The sequence below is a fragment of the Loxodonta africana genome, chromosome 10, assembly GCF_030014295.1.
Source record: "Loxodonta africana isolate mLoxAfr1 chromosome 10, mLoxAfr1.hap2, whole genome shotgun sequence".
Classification (NCBI taxonomy): domain Eukaryota; kingdom Metazoa; phylum Chordata; class Mammalia; order Proboscidea; family Elephantidae; genus Loxodonta; species Loxodonta africana.
Window position 1 is genome coordinate 4,446,098 of NC_087351.1, and position 13,477 is coordinate 4,459,574.

The 13,477-nt window shown below is 37.9% G+C and overlaps 1 protein-coding gene across 1 annotated transcript in view; it reads left to right on the forward strand.

Moving 5' to 3' along the window:
• ATP8B4 (ATPase phospholipid transporting 8B4 (putative)) overlaps positions 1-13,477 on the forward strand; it is a 366,292-nt gene that overhangs the window by 19,684 nt on the left and 333,131 nt on the right. Inside the window, exon 3 of the mRNA XM_064291985.1 lies at positions 1,004-1,069. Coding sequence (XP_064148055.1) covers positions 1,042-1,069 — 28 coding nt within the window. The 5' untranslated portion in view covers positions 1,004-1,041. The remainder of the gene's footprint in view (positions 1-1,003; positions 1,070-13,477) is intronic.

A 13,477-nucleotide genomic window follows, 5' to 3' on the forward strand; every position in this document is an offset into this window, starting at 1 on the left:
ACCACTTCTCCGAGCAGGAGGCAAGTGAGTCATTTCTATTTCTTACTGAAAGAGCATACAGTCAGTAACTTACCACCTGCAAAGGTGTCCTGAGTTCATTTCCATGGCCTATTGGGCTCTGAGTATTTGAAGTCATTTGTTTGCCCCTTTATTCATTCATTCTAAATGCTTAATTAGAGTTTACCTTATGAAGGAATTTAGACCACATTTTTTTTTTATAGGGAAAAAGTGAAAGATAAATAATACAGTAACATTATTCCGGCTTTTGTGGAGCTACTTGGAGAAGACTGTACACATGAGAATAAATTGAGGAAAATGTTTGAATTGCATTTTGTTTCTTTTTGAGACTGGTCAGTACTTTTCCTCTGACATGTAGCTTATGCAGTTTGGCAGTGGTTCTCAGCTCTGGTTGTGTGAGGAAGTCACCTATGGCACTTGAGTTAAAGGAAAGTGCTGGAGCCCCTACTCTCAAGCTATTCTGATTCACAGGCAGAGATGGATTACCCAATAAACAAAGTACACACAGGCTTACTTGTGCTTACTTACTAATCTGTAGTGTACAGTTTCACCTGTTTTTCACCACATCAAAGTTATGGTGAAACGCATATGAAATTTTGCGCTTCAGATTATCAAGTAAACACAAGTAAACCCGTGTGTACTTTGCTTGCTGTAAGCTTGTGTGATCCCTTGCATGCTAGTCAGTCCACCCCTGTTCACAGGGCTTGGAATATATTAGAAAATTCTACTCAATTTTATTGCCAAATTGAGTGGCACACTTTTGCCTGCTTTCAGCTGTTCCATACAGCCTCTACAATGCAAGTAGAATATTTTTGTACAATATTATTCTTATCTGGCTAAATTTAAGTCTGATAAATTGAATCTCTTCTTGTATCAGTGACTTCCTAGTAATATGGATTTGACTAGGACGAAGGCTAAAGGATAGAAATTTATGACTAATGAGAATGTTAAAAATACTAATGCTGTGCACTTTTCCTGTGTCCAGGCCAACTGTTGAAGTCTGAAAAATAATCTGGTGCAAAAATGTTCTGCGGTAAAAAGCAATCATTTGGTAAGTATTGAGTTCTTCAGATCACTCAAAGAGAATGTTATTTGTTTTAATTTTAATTTTATTTTTTATGGAGGTATAATTTATATACAATAAAATGCACAGATATTAAGTATTCAGTTCGATGAGCTGTGACAGCTGTATATGCCTGTGTAACTATCACCCCAAAACATGATACAGAACATTTCTATCTCCCCAGAAAGTTCTCTTGTGCCCCTTTGCAGTTAGACCCCTGTGCCCCCACAACCACCTTCTGACTTCTGTCTGGTTAGTTCTGCCTGTTTTTGAATGGATGCCAGGGGAGCCACATAGTGTGTGTTCTGTTGTCTCACTTCTTTTGCTCGGTGTAAGGTTTCTGACATGTATCCATGTGGCTGTGTGCATCAGTAGTTTGGTCTTCGTTTTTTATTTCAAAGCAGTATTCCATTGTATGAATATACTAAAATTTAAAAATGAATTCTACTATTTTGTTTCATAACAGCAAGAAACACACTTTGTTGTTTGGTTAAGTAGTTGGTCTCTTGTTAGTTGCTGTCAAGCCAATTCTGATTTATGGTGACCCCAGGTGTGTGCATAGTAGAATTGTTCCATAGGGTTTTCAAGGCTCTGACCTTTCAGAAGCAGATCACCAGGACTGTCTTCCCAGGAGCCCCTGGGTGGGCTCCAACTGCCAACCCGTCAGTTAGCAGTCAAGAGGTTAACAATTGGTGCCACTCAGGGACCCTAGTAATTGGTCTAGCTGAAAAGTATTAATAATATTCCAATTTTAAAGTGCGGTGCCTCGACCAGAGAATATTCATCTCCTCTTTTGTCTCCAGTTAGTTAGACAATAGCTTTTCCTTCAATAGACATGTATCCAACTTGTCATTGCTGTATATATTAAAAAACCCACTGCCATCGAGTTGATTCTGACTCATAACGACCCTATAGGACAGAGTAGAACTGCCCCATAGAGTTTCCAAGGAGTGCCTGATGGATTTGAACTGCCGACCTCTTGGTTAGCAGCTATAGCACTTAACCACTACACCACCAGGGTTTCCAACTATATATATATATATACATATTTTTTTGACCATAGGCTCTTTAGAGACTAAAGGCTAGATTAGAATATATCTAATGTCCCGTTCCTCCTCCTAGTACCACCCCTGACAGGTGGTTAGCCTACCCCGACAGGCAGTTATTCCTTGATGCTGTCCGTTCCCTTGTTGGACACTTGCTCACTGTGACGTTCAGCTTCATTGTGACCTGAAACCTGTCCCAGTGTAATCCCCACCCATAGGCCATTATTTATGCTCTGGAGACACACTTTCATATTCCAAATGCCAGCCTGTGAGACTAGAATTATTATCATCATTTTTTTTTCTTTTTCAAATCAAATGCTTTATTTATACTCAAATCATTGGTATTATCTCAATAGTGTAAACATTACGTTAACCAGATTTAATAGGGATAATTTTCCAAGAGGACTGAGTTTTGCAGGGTTTTGATATGTTAAGGCCATGATCTAAGATCCAGATGTCACTCATTTAAAGCAGTTAGTTATATACGTGAATGTATATGTGTAAAATAGGCAATTTTGCATAAACAAGAATAAGAAAGCAGAAGTCATGGTAATCCTGCAATCTGCAGATAACTGCTGAGGCTGTCATGTTGCACAACTCTAGAGAGCACATTGACCACTATTAACATATCTGTGCATATTCATCCAAGTGTGTATTCCCAATATGTATACGTTAAAAAAGTGTATATGTATTCAAGTATGTATTCCCAAATATGCATGTTATCTGTGTATCTTCGTCCAAGTATATATCCCCAAATGTGCATACATTACCTGTGTATATTCATCCAAGTATATTTATCCAAATATGTATACATTATCTGTGTATCTTCATCCAAGTATATATCCCCAAATATAACTGCCCTGTACTTTATTTTCAAATGTGCTTTTTTGGTTTACTATAGACATTTCTCTGTAACACTATTCTTTTTTATATTTCTCCCAGCTTTTTATTTTGAAAATGTTGAATTTTACAGAACAGTTAAAAAAATGAACACCTATATACCCTTCATTGAAATTCTACCATTGTTAGCATTTTGCTACATTTGCATTTTCTTCTCTTTCTAAATCCACACAGACACATTTTATTGTCATTGAACCGTTTGAAAGTAAGTTGTAGACATCATGACATGTACCCCAAATACTTCAACATGTATCTCCTAAGAATAAGGCTATTCTCCTGTATAAACACAATGTCATCACCACACACAAGAAATACAACAGTGATACAATAATAATAATATACGTTCCATATTGCAGTTTCCCCAATTGCTCCCAAAATATCTTTCATAGCTGGTTTTTAATTTTGGTACAGTATCCAGTCAGTGTTCACACATTGTGCTTGGTTTTTAATCTCCTTATTTTCTTTTAAATCTAGAATAGTTTTTTAAAAATTATTATATTGAATTTTTGGAAAAGCTCAGTGCAGTCATTTTGTAGAATGTCCGGCATTCTAGACTGGTTTAATTGATTCCTCCTACATAGATTTGGACAAACATTTTTGTTCCAAATGCTACTTAGATATTTGTTTTTTTAGTGGGCAATTAATTGATTGGTTAATTGACAGTTTTATGATAAGGAATGCAAGTTGCTGATCTTCCTTACACAAAATACATACTTTGCAGTCAAATATTCATTGCTGGGCAATGATGCTAAATGTTTTTACGTGCAGCCATGTCTGAACCTGCTCCCTAATAGTGACTGGACTTGTTATAATGGCCACATAACTCAAGAGACTGACATTTGTGTTATTCTCATTTGTATCATCATGATTAGGAATAATGAATCTTCAGTCATACCAGTTCCTATAGCTCTGGCAATAGACTGAAGAGCTTTTTTAACCCAAAATATTAGTTAATTAATTCTATCATCAACATGTATTTTTGAGCACCTATGAGTGCCTATGATAGCTCTAGGAGCCCTGGTGGTGCAGTGGTTAAGAGCTAAGGCTGCTAACCAAAAGGTCAGCAGTTCGAATCCACCAGCTGCTCCCTGGAGACCCTATGGGGCAGTTCTACTCTGTCCTTGTAGGGTCACTATGAGTTGGAATCAACTCTACAGCAATGAGTTTGGCCTGGTTTGTTTTACGATAGGTCCCTGGGTGGTGCAAATGGTTTCCTCTCAGCTACTAAACTAAAAAAAAAAAAAAAAAAATTTTTTTTTTTTTTACTAAACTAAAGGTTGGAGGTTTGAACCCACCCAGCAGAGCTGCGGAATAAAGACTTCATGATCTGCTTCTGTAAAGAATAAAAAAAAACCCAAAAGGCAAACCCATTGCCATTTCGTTGCATCCAACTCGTAGCAACCCTATAGGACAGAATAGAACTGCCCCATGGGGTTTCGAAGTTTTTAAATCTTTACAGAATAAGATTGCCACATCTTTTCCCCAAGGAGCAGGCTGGTGGCTTTAAACCTCTGACCTTTTGGTTGACAGCCAAGCACTTAACCACTGCACTACTAGGGCTCCTCCCCGTAAAGATTGCAGCCAAGAAAACCTGGTAGAGCAGTTATACTATGTAACACACGGGGTGGCCATGAATCACAAGTGACTCAACAGGAATGAATTTGGTTTTTTTGGTTTTATGATATGCTAGGTAGTGTTACCTGAGAGATTTTCTGTAACTTCTAGTAGCGTTTTACAATTCAGTGGAACACATGTATCCTCATGTAATTTTAAAACTTAAAGTAACGATGTTAACTGTAAATCACTTTACTAAACATCACAGCAAGTGACATATTTGCCAGAGGATCAGAGATTTGGAACCTTCTAATCAGCTTTCTTTTCATTGAAAATGAAATGGGTTGCATAAAGACTGAAATCCTAGGCATAGTAAGCTGAAATGGACTGACATTGGCCATTTTGAATAGGACAATTGTGTGTATGGTCTATTATGCCAGGAATGACAAAATAAGGGCATCACAATCATTGTAGAAAAGAACATTTCAAGAACTACCCTAAGGTACAATGTTGTCAGTGACAGAACAACATCCATATACTTACAAGGAAGACCAATTAATATGGCTATTATTCAAATTTACCCACCAACCACTAATGCAAAAGATGAAGAAATTGAAGATTTTTACCAACTTCTGCAGCCTGAAATTGATCAAACATACAATCAAGATACATTGCTAATTACTGGTGATTGGAATTAGAAAGTTGGAAATAAAGAAGAAGGTAGGTAGTTGGAAATTATGGCCTTGGTGATAGAAGCAACACTGGAGATCACATGATAGAATTTTGCAAGACCAATGACTTTTTTTAAAAATTTTTTAGTGACTTCTTCATTGCAAACACCTTTTTTCAACAACATAAACAGCGACTATACACAATCCTTGTCTGAATTTTCCCACCCACCCCCCATGAATGTATTAAAGCCTTCCCTTGTGGAGTAATGAACGTTGCTTCCACAGCCTCCACATATTGGGATCAAGAACGTCCTTAGCTAGTTTAAAGAAAACCTACAATTACCTACATTCTCTTCTTCCCGTATTACCAAACTACATGAGACCCAAATTAGGTGTTTTATCCATGAACAACTCTCCTCCTTGTTGTTTTGTGTAAGCTTTAATAAGGTTTGCCTTTGGGCCTCCCTTACAAGCTGTAGAGAAAAGGTGAATAACAACAAACAGAAAATAGACTGTAATCAAAATGCTTTAAATATTTGAGTCAATTAGCTGGAGTTTTCCACATCTTAAAGAATGTGGAATTTTATGTGAATATGGAGATAATGAAGAATAAAGTATATCTGAGAAAAAATTATTATTTTCTCACCCCACCCATGGCCGGCTTGTTATTTTTTCACAAACATCCTCGATGGCCTAAGCTTCTTAATGATGTTGTGAACCTATGTATAAAGTGGTTAAGAACTTGGCTGCTAACCAAAAGGTTGGTGTTTGAACCCATCAGCCCCTCTTTGGAAACCCTGTGAGGCGGTTCTACTCTGTCCTGTAGGGTTGCTATGAGTCAGAATCAACTCAACGGCAATGGGTTTTTGTTTCATCTTTACTAAATGTTGCAGATATTAAATATATTTCAAGAGATAAAATATCACCTCTGCGTAATTTTTTCCACTGACCTCTCCAGGCTGATTGTTGTTGTTTTTGTTAGGTGCAATCAGGTCAACTTGTAGCCACCCTATGCACAACAGAGGAAACACCACCGTGTTCTGCACCATCCTCACAATCATTGCTATGTTTCTGGCCATTGTTGCAGCCACTGTGTCAATCCATCTCGTTGAGGGTTTTCTTTTTTTTTTCACTGACATTTTACCTTACCAAGCTCGATGTCCTTCTCCAAGGACTCGTCCCTTCTGATAACATGTCCAAAGTATGTGAAACAAAGTCTTGACATCCTCCCTTTCGAGGAGCACTCTGGCTGTACTTCTTCCAAGACAGGCTTGTTTATTCTTCTGGCAGTTCATGGTATATTCAGTATTCTTCAACACCATAATTCAAAGGCATCGATTCTTCTTCAGTTTTCCTTATTCATTGTCCAGCTTTTGTGTGCATATGAGGTGATTGAAAATACTATGACTTGGGTCAGATGCACCTCAGTCCTCAAAGTGACATCTTTGATTTTCAACACTTGAAAGAGGTCTTTTGCAGCAGATTTACCCAGTATAATACATCCTTTGATTTCTTGACTGCTGCTTCCATGGGCATTGATTGTGGAGTGAAGTGAAATGAAATCCTTGACAAACTCATTATTTTCTCTATTTATCATGATGTTGCTTATTGGTCCAATTGTGAGGATTTTTTTTTTTTTTTTCTTTATGTTGAGATGTAATCTCAGCTGAAGGCTTTTGATTTTCTTCAGTAAGTGTTTCAGGTCCTTCACTTTCAGCAAGCAAGTTGTGCCATCTGCATGACACAGGTTGTTAATGAGTCTTCCTCCAACCTTGATCCACGTTCTTCTTCATGTAGTCCAGCTTCTCGGATTAATTGCTCAGCATACAGATTGAATAAGTGTGGTGAAAGAATACAACCCTGATGCACACTTTTCCTGATATTAAGCCACGCAGTATCACTTGTTCTGTTCAAACAACTGCCTCTTGGTCTATGTACTGGCTCCATATAAGCACGATTAAATGTTCTGGAATTCTCACTCTTTGCAATGTTATCTGTAATTTGTTATGATTCACACAGTCGAGTGCCTTTCCATAGTCAATAAAATACAGGTAAACATCTTTCTGGTATTCTCTGCTTTTAGCCAGGATCCATCTGACATCATTCCATGTCCATGTCCTCTTCTGAATCTGGTTAGAATTTCTGGCAGTTCCCTGTCAATGTACTGCTGCAAATGTTTTTGAATTATCTTCAGCAAAATTTTATTTATGTGTGATATTAACGATATCGTTCGATAATTTCTGCATTCTCTTGAATCACCTTTCTTTGGAATGGCACAAATATGGATTTCTTTCATTTGGTTGGCCAGGTAGCTGTCTTCCAAATTTCTTAGTACAGAGGAGTGAACACATCCAGTGCTGCATCTATTTGTTGAAACATCTCAACGGATACTCCGTCAGTTCCTGGAGCCATTCCCTTCAGTGCCACTTGGACTTCTCCCTTCAGTACCATTGGTTTTTATTCATAAACTCCCTGCTGAAATGGTTGAATGTAGACCAATTATTTTTGGTACAGTGACTCTGTGTGTTCCTTCCATCTTCTTTTGTTGCTTCCTGCATCATTAAATATTTTGCCCATACAATTCTTCAATATTGCAACCCAAGGCTTGAAATTTTTCTTCAGTTCTTTCAGCTTGAGAAATGCAAAGCATGTTCTTCCCTTTTGGTTTTCTAACTCCAGGTCTTTGCACATCTCATCATAATACTTTGTCTTGTTGACCCAACTTTTGAAATCTTCTGTTCAGGTCTTTTACTTTATCATTTATTCCATTCACTTTAGTTACTCTATGTTCAAGAGCAAGTTTCAAGTCTCTTCTGACATCCATTTTGGTCTTTTCTTTCTTTCCTGTCTTTTTAATGACCTTTTGCTTTCTTCATGTATGATGTCTTTGATGTCATTCCACAACTCATCTGGTCTTTGGTCATTAGTGTTCAACGTGTCAAATCTGTTCTTGATGTAGTCTCCAAATTCAGGTGGGATGTACTCAAAGTCCTACTTTGGCTCTTGTGGACTTGCTTTAATTTTCTTCAGCTTCAGCTTGAATTGCATATGAACATTTGATGGTCTGTTCCACAGTTGGCCCCTGGCCTTGTTCTGACAGATGATATTGAGTTTTCCATCGTCTCTTTCCATGGATATAAGTCTATGCAATTCCTGTGTTTTCCATCTGGTGTGGTCTACGTGCATAGCTGCCATTTATGTTGTTGAAAAAAAGATATTGGCAATGAAGAAGTCATTGGTCTTGCAAAATTCTATCACGTGACCTCCAGCATCATTTCTATCACCAAGGCCATAATTTACAACTACTGATCCTTCTTCATTGTTTCCTGCTTTCAAATTCCAATCACCAGTAATTTTCAATGCATCTTGATTGCATGTTTGATCAATTTCAGACTGCAAAAGTTGGTAAAAATCAATTTCTTCATCTTTGGCTTTAGTGGTTGGTGGGTATATTTGAGTAATAGCCATATTGACTGGTCATCCTTGTAGGCATATGGATATTATCCTATCACTTGCAGAGTTCTACTTGAGGATAGATCTTGAAATGTTCTTTTTGACAATGAATGTGACACCATTCCTCTTCAGTTTGTCATTCCTGGCATAGTGGTATAATTCAAAATGGCCAATACCTGTCCATTTCAGCTCATTAATGCCTAGGTAAGTTCTGTTTCATTTTTGATGACTTCCAATTTCCTAGATTCATACTTGTACATTCCACTGATTATTCTGATTATTAATGGATGTTTGAAGCTGTTTCTTCTCATTTTGAGTCATGCCACATCAGCAAATGAAGGTCGCAAAAGCTTTACTCTATCTACATCATTAAGGTTGGCTCTACTTTGAGGAGACAGCTGTTCACCAGTTGCATTTTGAGTGCCTCCAATCTTAGGGGCTTATTTTCTAGGACTACATCAGACAATACATTCCATTGGTATTCATAAGATTTTCACCAGCCAATTTTTTAGAAGTAGATCACCAGGTTCTTCTTCCTAGTCTGCTCTAACTCCAGGGTTCCTGGCTGGCAGTGGTAGCTTGGCCAGTCAGGAAGTGCAGTGTTTCTGGTGCTTGGATTCTTCCCATCCACGTTGGAGATCAGCAGACAGGGAGTACGGCAAAGCAGCTTCATGAAGTTCCAAGCAGGAGACAGAGCACTTGGTGACCAGTGATATATGCTTTCCTGACCCCCTTCTTTTGCCCCCCACCCCCTACTCTTGGCCTCCTCTGCTTTCTGCTGGCCACAGTCTCTCGGTCTGAAGGCAACTGCTTCAGCCCTGGGCCACTTGGACTCACCCCGCCCCCACAAGCTGGCTCTCTGAGTGCCATTTGTCTATTGGCAGTGTTGCTTTTTTCTGTTTTCTTTTGTGCCTCCCACCAGGTCTCCCTCCTTTCTGTCTAATACCTGGCTTCATGTGCCATCTTTGCTTCCTCTTAAAAGGCTATGAAATGCTGCTCGACTGGGGATGCTCCCTGGCCTGCGACACCACGCTAGTGGGATCCCCTGTGCTTTTTTTTTTTTTTTTTTTACTTTGTTTTGTTTTGCCTTGTTCTGTTTTTTTTTGCAGTTTGGGAGCCACTTCTAGCAGGGCTGCACTGCATGGCTTAGGAGCAACTCCCCCAATCTGTGCAGTCACATAGATGGGATCACTGGGGTCATTTCAGTTTTCTTTCTTTCTCTTTTTTCCTTTCCATCTTTATTCATTTCTCAGTTGTCATCTCTCTATACTTACCTTCTTTTCCTGTCTTCTAAATACCTGGCACTGTGTGACATCTATATCCCCTCTACTCAGGTTATAATGTGCAGCCTGGGAGCCACTTCCCCAATCTTTCCAGTCACACCATTGGGACCCCTGGGCAGCTTTTCTTTTCTTTCTTTTTTTATATTCCAAATTTTTATCTAGTTTTTTTTCTTTTTCCCGTTTTCTTTTTTGTTTTTCTCTATTTCTGAGTTTTAGCTCTCCACTCCAATAGCAAGCTCCCTTAGCACTCTTTGTTTGTTTTTTGTTTTGGCTCCTGTTTCTCTCTCCTCTTTTGCATACCCATATTAGCTCCACACATCACAACCTCCCACCTCCTTCCCACTTACCTGCAGTGTGTGCTGAACATCATACCCCTGAGCAGCACAGCCACAGCCTACAAGAACCTGCTCAGCACTGACTACCGGCCCACCCTTTCAGCCTAGTATGTGCCACAAACAACCAATCCCAGACCTCCTCTTCAGCTGGACCTGCCCTGCTGCAGCATAGCTGAGTGACTGGCCATGCCTATTGGACAGGAGGATAAAAAGTATTGTGACCATAGACAAGTAAACAACAAAGAATGCACAGTCTGCCTGGTTAGACATAACCAAATAAAACAGAAAAGCAAGATGAAACAAACAGAACTACAATCAATAAACAAAGAAAATAACTACTGAATGTCCTGAAGACAGCAGACAACATCAAAGCATTAAAAAAAAAAGGACAGGATGGTTCCCACAGGTGTCCAAAATAAAACACCAGATGACTTTTCAGTAGAAGGCACTAAAACTACCTGAAAGGGAATTGAAATCTCTAATAATCAGAGCTATCCAAGAGTTGAAGCAAAAAGAAGACAAAAATGAGGAAAAAAAAGCAAAATCATGGAAAAGGCAGACAAATTCATGGAAAATACAGACAAAAATAGAATAATTTAGGAATAAAATGCCAAAATAAACTCACAACTAGACTCAAACAAAAACAACTAGAAATCGAAAAGATAAACAACAAGATTTCAGAAATGGACAGTGTCATAGAAGGACTGAGAAGCAGGTTTGAAATGATGGAAGACAGGATCAGAGAAGTTGAAGACAAACACTTGGATACAACTCTGTTTGAGGAAAAATCAGAGAAAAGACCAAAGAAAAATGAAGAAACCCTTAGTATTATGTGGCATACAATCGAAAGCAAAAATCTGTGAGTGATCAGAGTTCCAGAACAGGGGAAGAAAATGGAAAACACAGAGAGGATCAATGAAGAACTGCTGACAGAAAACTTCCCTGAGATCACGAAAAATGAAAAGTGGACATCCAAGAAGCTCAACGAACCCCACATAGGGTAGACCCCAAAAGAAAATCACCAAGGCTTATAATCACACTCACTAAAACCAAAGACAAAGAAAAAATCCTGAGAGCAGCTTGAGAATAAAAAAAAGTCATATACAGAGGAGAAACAATAAGCAAAAACCACGCAGACAAGAAGGCAATGGGATGACATACATAAAACTTTAAAAGAAAAATAATGTATCCTGCAAAACTCTTGTTCAAACATGGTGGTGAAATTAGAACATTTCCAGATAAACAGAAATTAACGGGATACGTAAAAACCAAACCAAGCTTACAAGAATTATTAAAGCGAGACCTTCAGTCTGAGAACAAACAACATCAGACCACAGCCTGAATCTAGGATGCAAGACTGTACCAACCAGATACCAACCTAGGAAATGAGCTCTCAAGGACTATCCAAAACCAAAAGAATCACAACAGGGAAAAAGGGAGGTTAATCAGTAAATCACAACAACGTCAGAACAATATAGGACGGAATAAATGGTATAGGTATAGAACTTTCTAATTGAAAGGAAGGAAAGGTGATACCAAGTAGTAATAGACTGGTTCAAAACTAGGAAGATAAGGGTAAATTTCAAGGTAACCACAAAGAAAGTTAACAAACCTATTCATCAAGTAAAGAAAAAACATAAAGTATCAATAAAAACAAAATCCACAAAAACAAAAGAAGTGAAAAGGAAATCCACAAACGAAAGGAATTCAGCACAGGAGAGTAAGAGGAGCAAAAAAAATATCAGCACCACAAAAAAAAAAGCACTAGAAAATGACAGCAATAAACTCACACCTGTCAATAATTACACTGAATGTAAATGGCCTAAATGCACCCATAGAGACAGAGAATGACAGAATAGATTTAAAAAAACCAGGATCCATCAATATCTGTCTACAAGAGACACACCTTAGAAACAAAGATGTAAATTTATTAAAAATCAAAGGATTGAAAAATATACATCAAGCAAATAACTTCCAAAAAAGAGCAGGAGTGGCAATACTAATCTAAGATAAAACAGACTTTAAAACAAAATCTACCGTAAAAGACAAAGAAGGGCACTATATAATGATTAAAGGGCCGATCCACCATGAAGACTTAACTATTATAAACATTCATGTACCCAATGACAGGGCTCCAAAATACATAAAACAAACTCTAACAGCACTGAAAAGAGAAATTGAGAGTTCCACAATAACAGTAGGAGACTTCAACACGCCACTCTCGGTAAAGGACAGAATATCTAGAAAGAAATTCAACAAAGACACAGAACAGCTAAAGGGCTCAATCAGTGAACTTGACTTCATGGATATTTGTATAGAACACTCCACCCAACAGCTGCAAGTACCCATTCTTTTCCAATGCACGTGGAACATTCTCCAGAACAGACCACATCTTAGGACACAGAGCAACCCTCAACAAAATCCAAAACACTGAGATAATACAAAGTATCTTCTCTGACCAAAAAGCCATCAAAGTAGAAATTAATAGCAGGAAAAACAAGGAAAAAAATTGATTATATGGAAACTGAATAACACTCAGCTTAAAAACCACTGGGTAATAGAAGAAATCAGAGATGGAATAAAAAAATTCCTAGAATCAAATTAGAATGAAAACACAACATACCAAAACCTTTGGGATACAGCAAAGGTAGTGCTCAGATGTCAATTTATAGCATAGATGCACACATCGAAAACGAAGAAAGGGAGAAAATCAAAACATGAGCTATACAACTCAAACAAATAGAAAGAGAACAGCAAAAGAAACTCACTGCCACCAGAAGAAAAGATCAGAGAAGAAATAAATGAAACAGAGAATAGAAAAACAATAGAAAGGATCAATAAAACCAAAAATTGTTTTTTTGAAAGGATCAACAAAATTGACAAACCACTGGGCAAATTGACCAAAAAAAAAAGGATGCAAATAACCCAAGTAAGAAATGAAATGAGGGACATTACAACAGACCCAACTGAAATAAAAAGGATCATGACAGAGTATTATGAAAAACTACACTCCAACAAATTTGAAAACCTAGAGGAAATGGACAAATTTCTAGAAACACACTACCTACCCAAACTAATACAAAATGATGTTGAAAATCTGAACAGACCCATAACAAAAGAAGAGATTGAAAAGGTAATAAAAAAGACTTCCAAC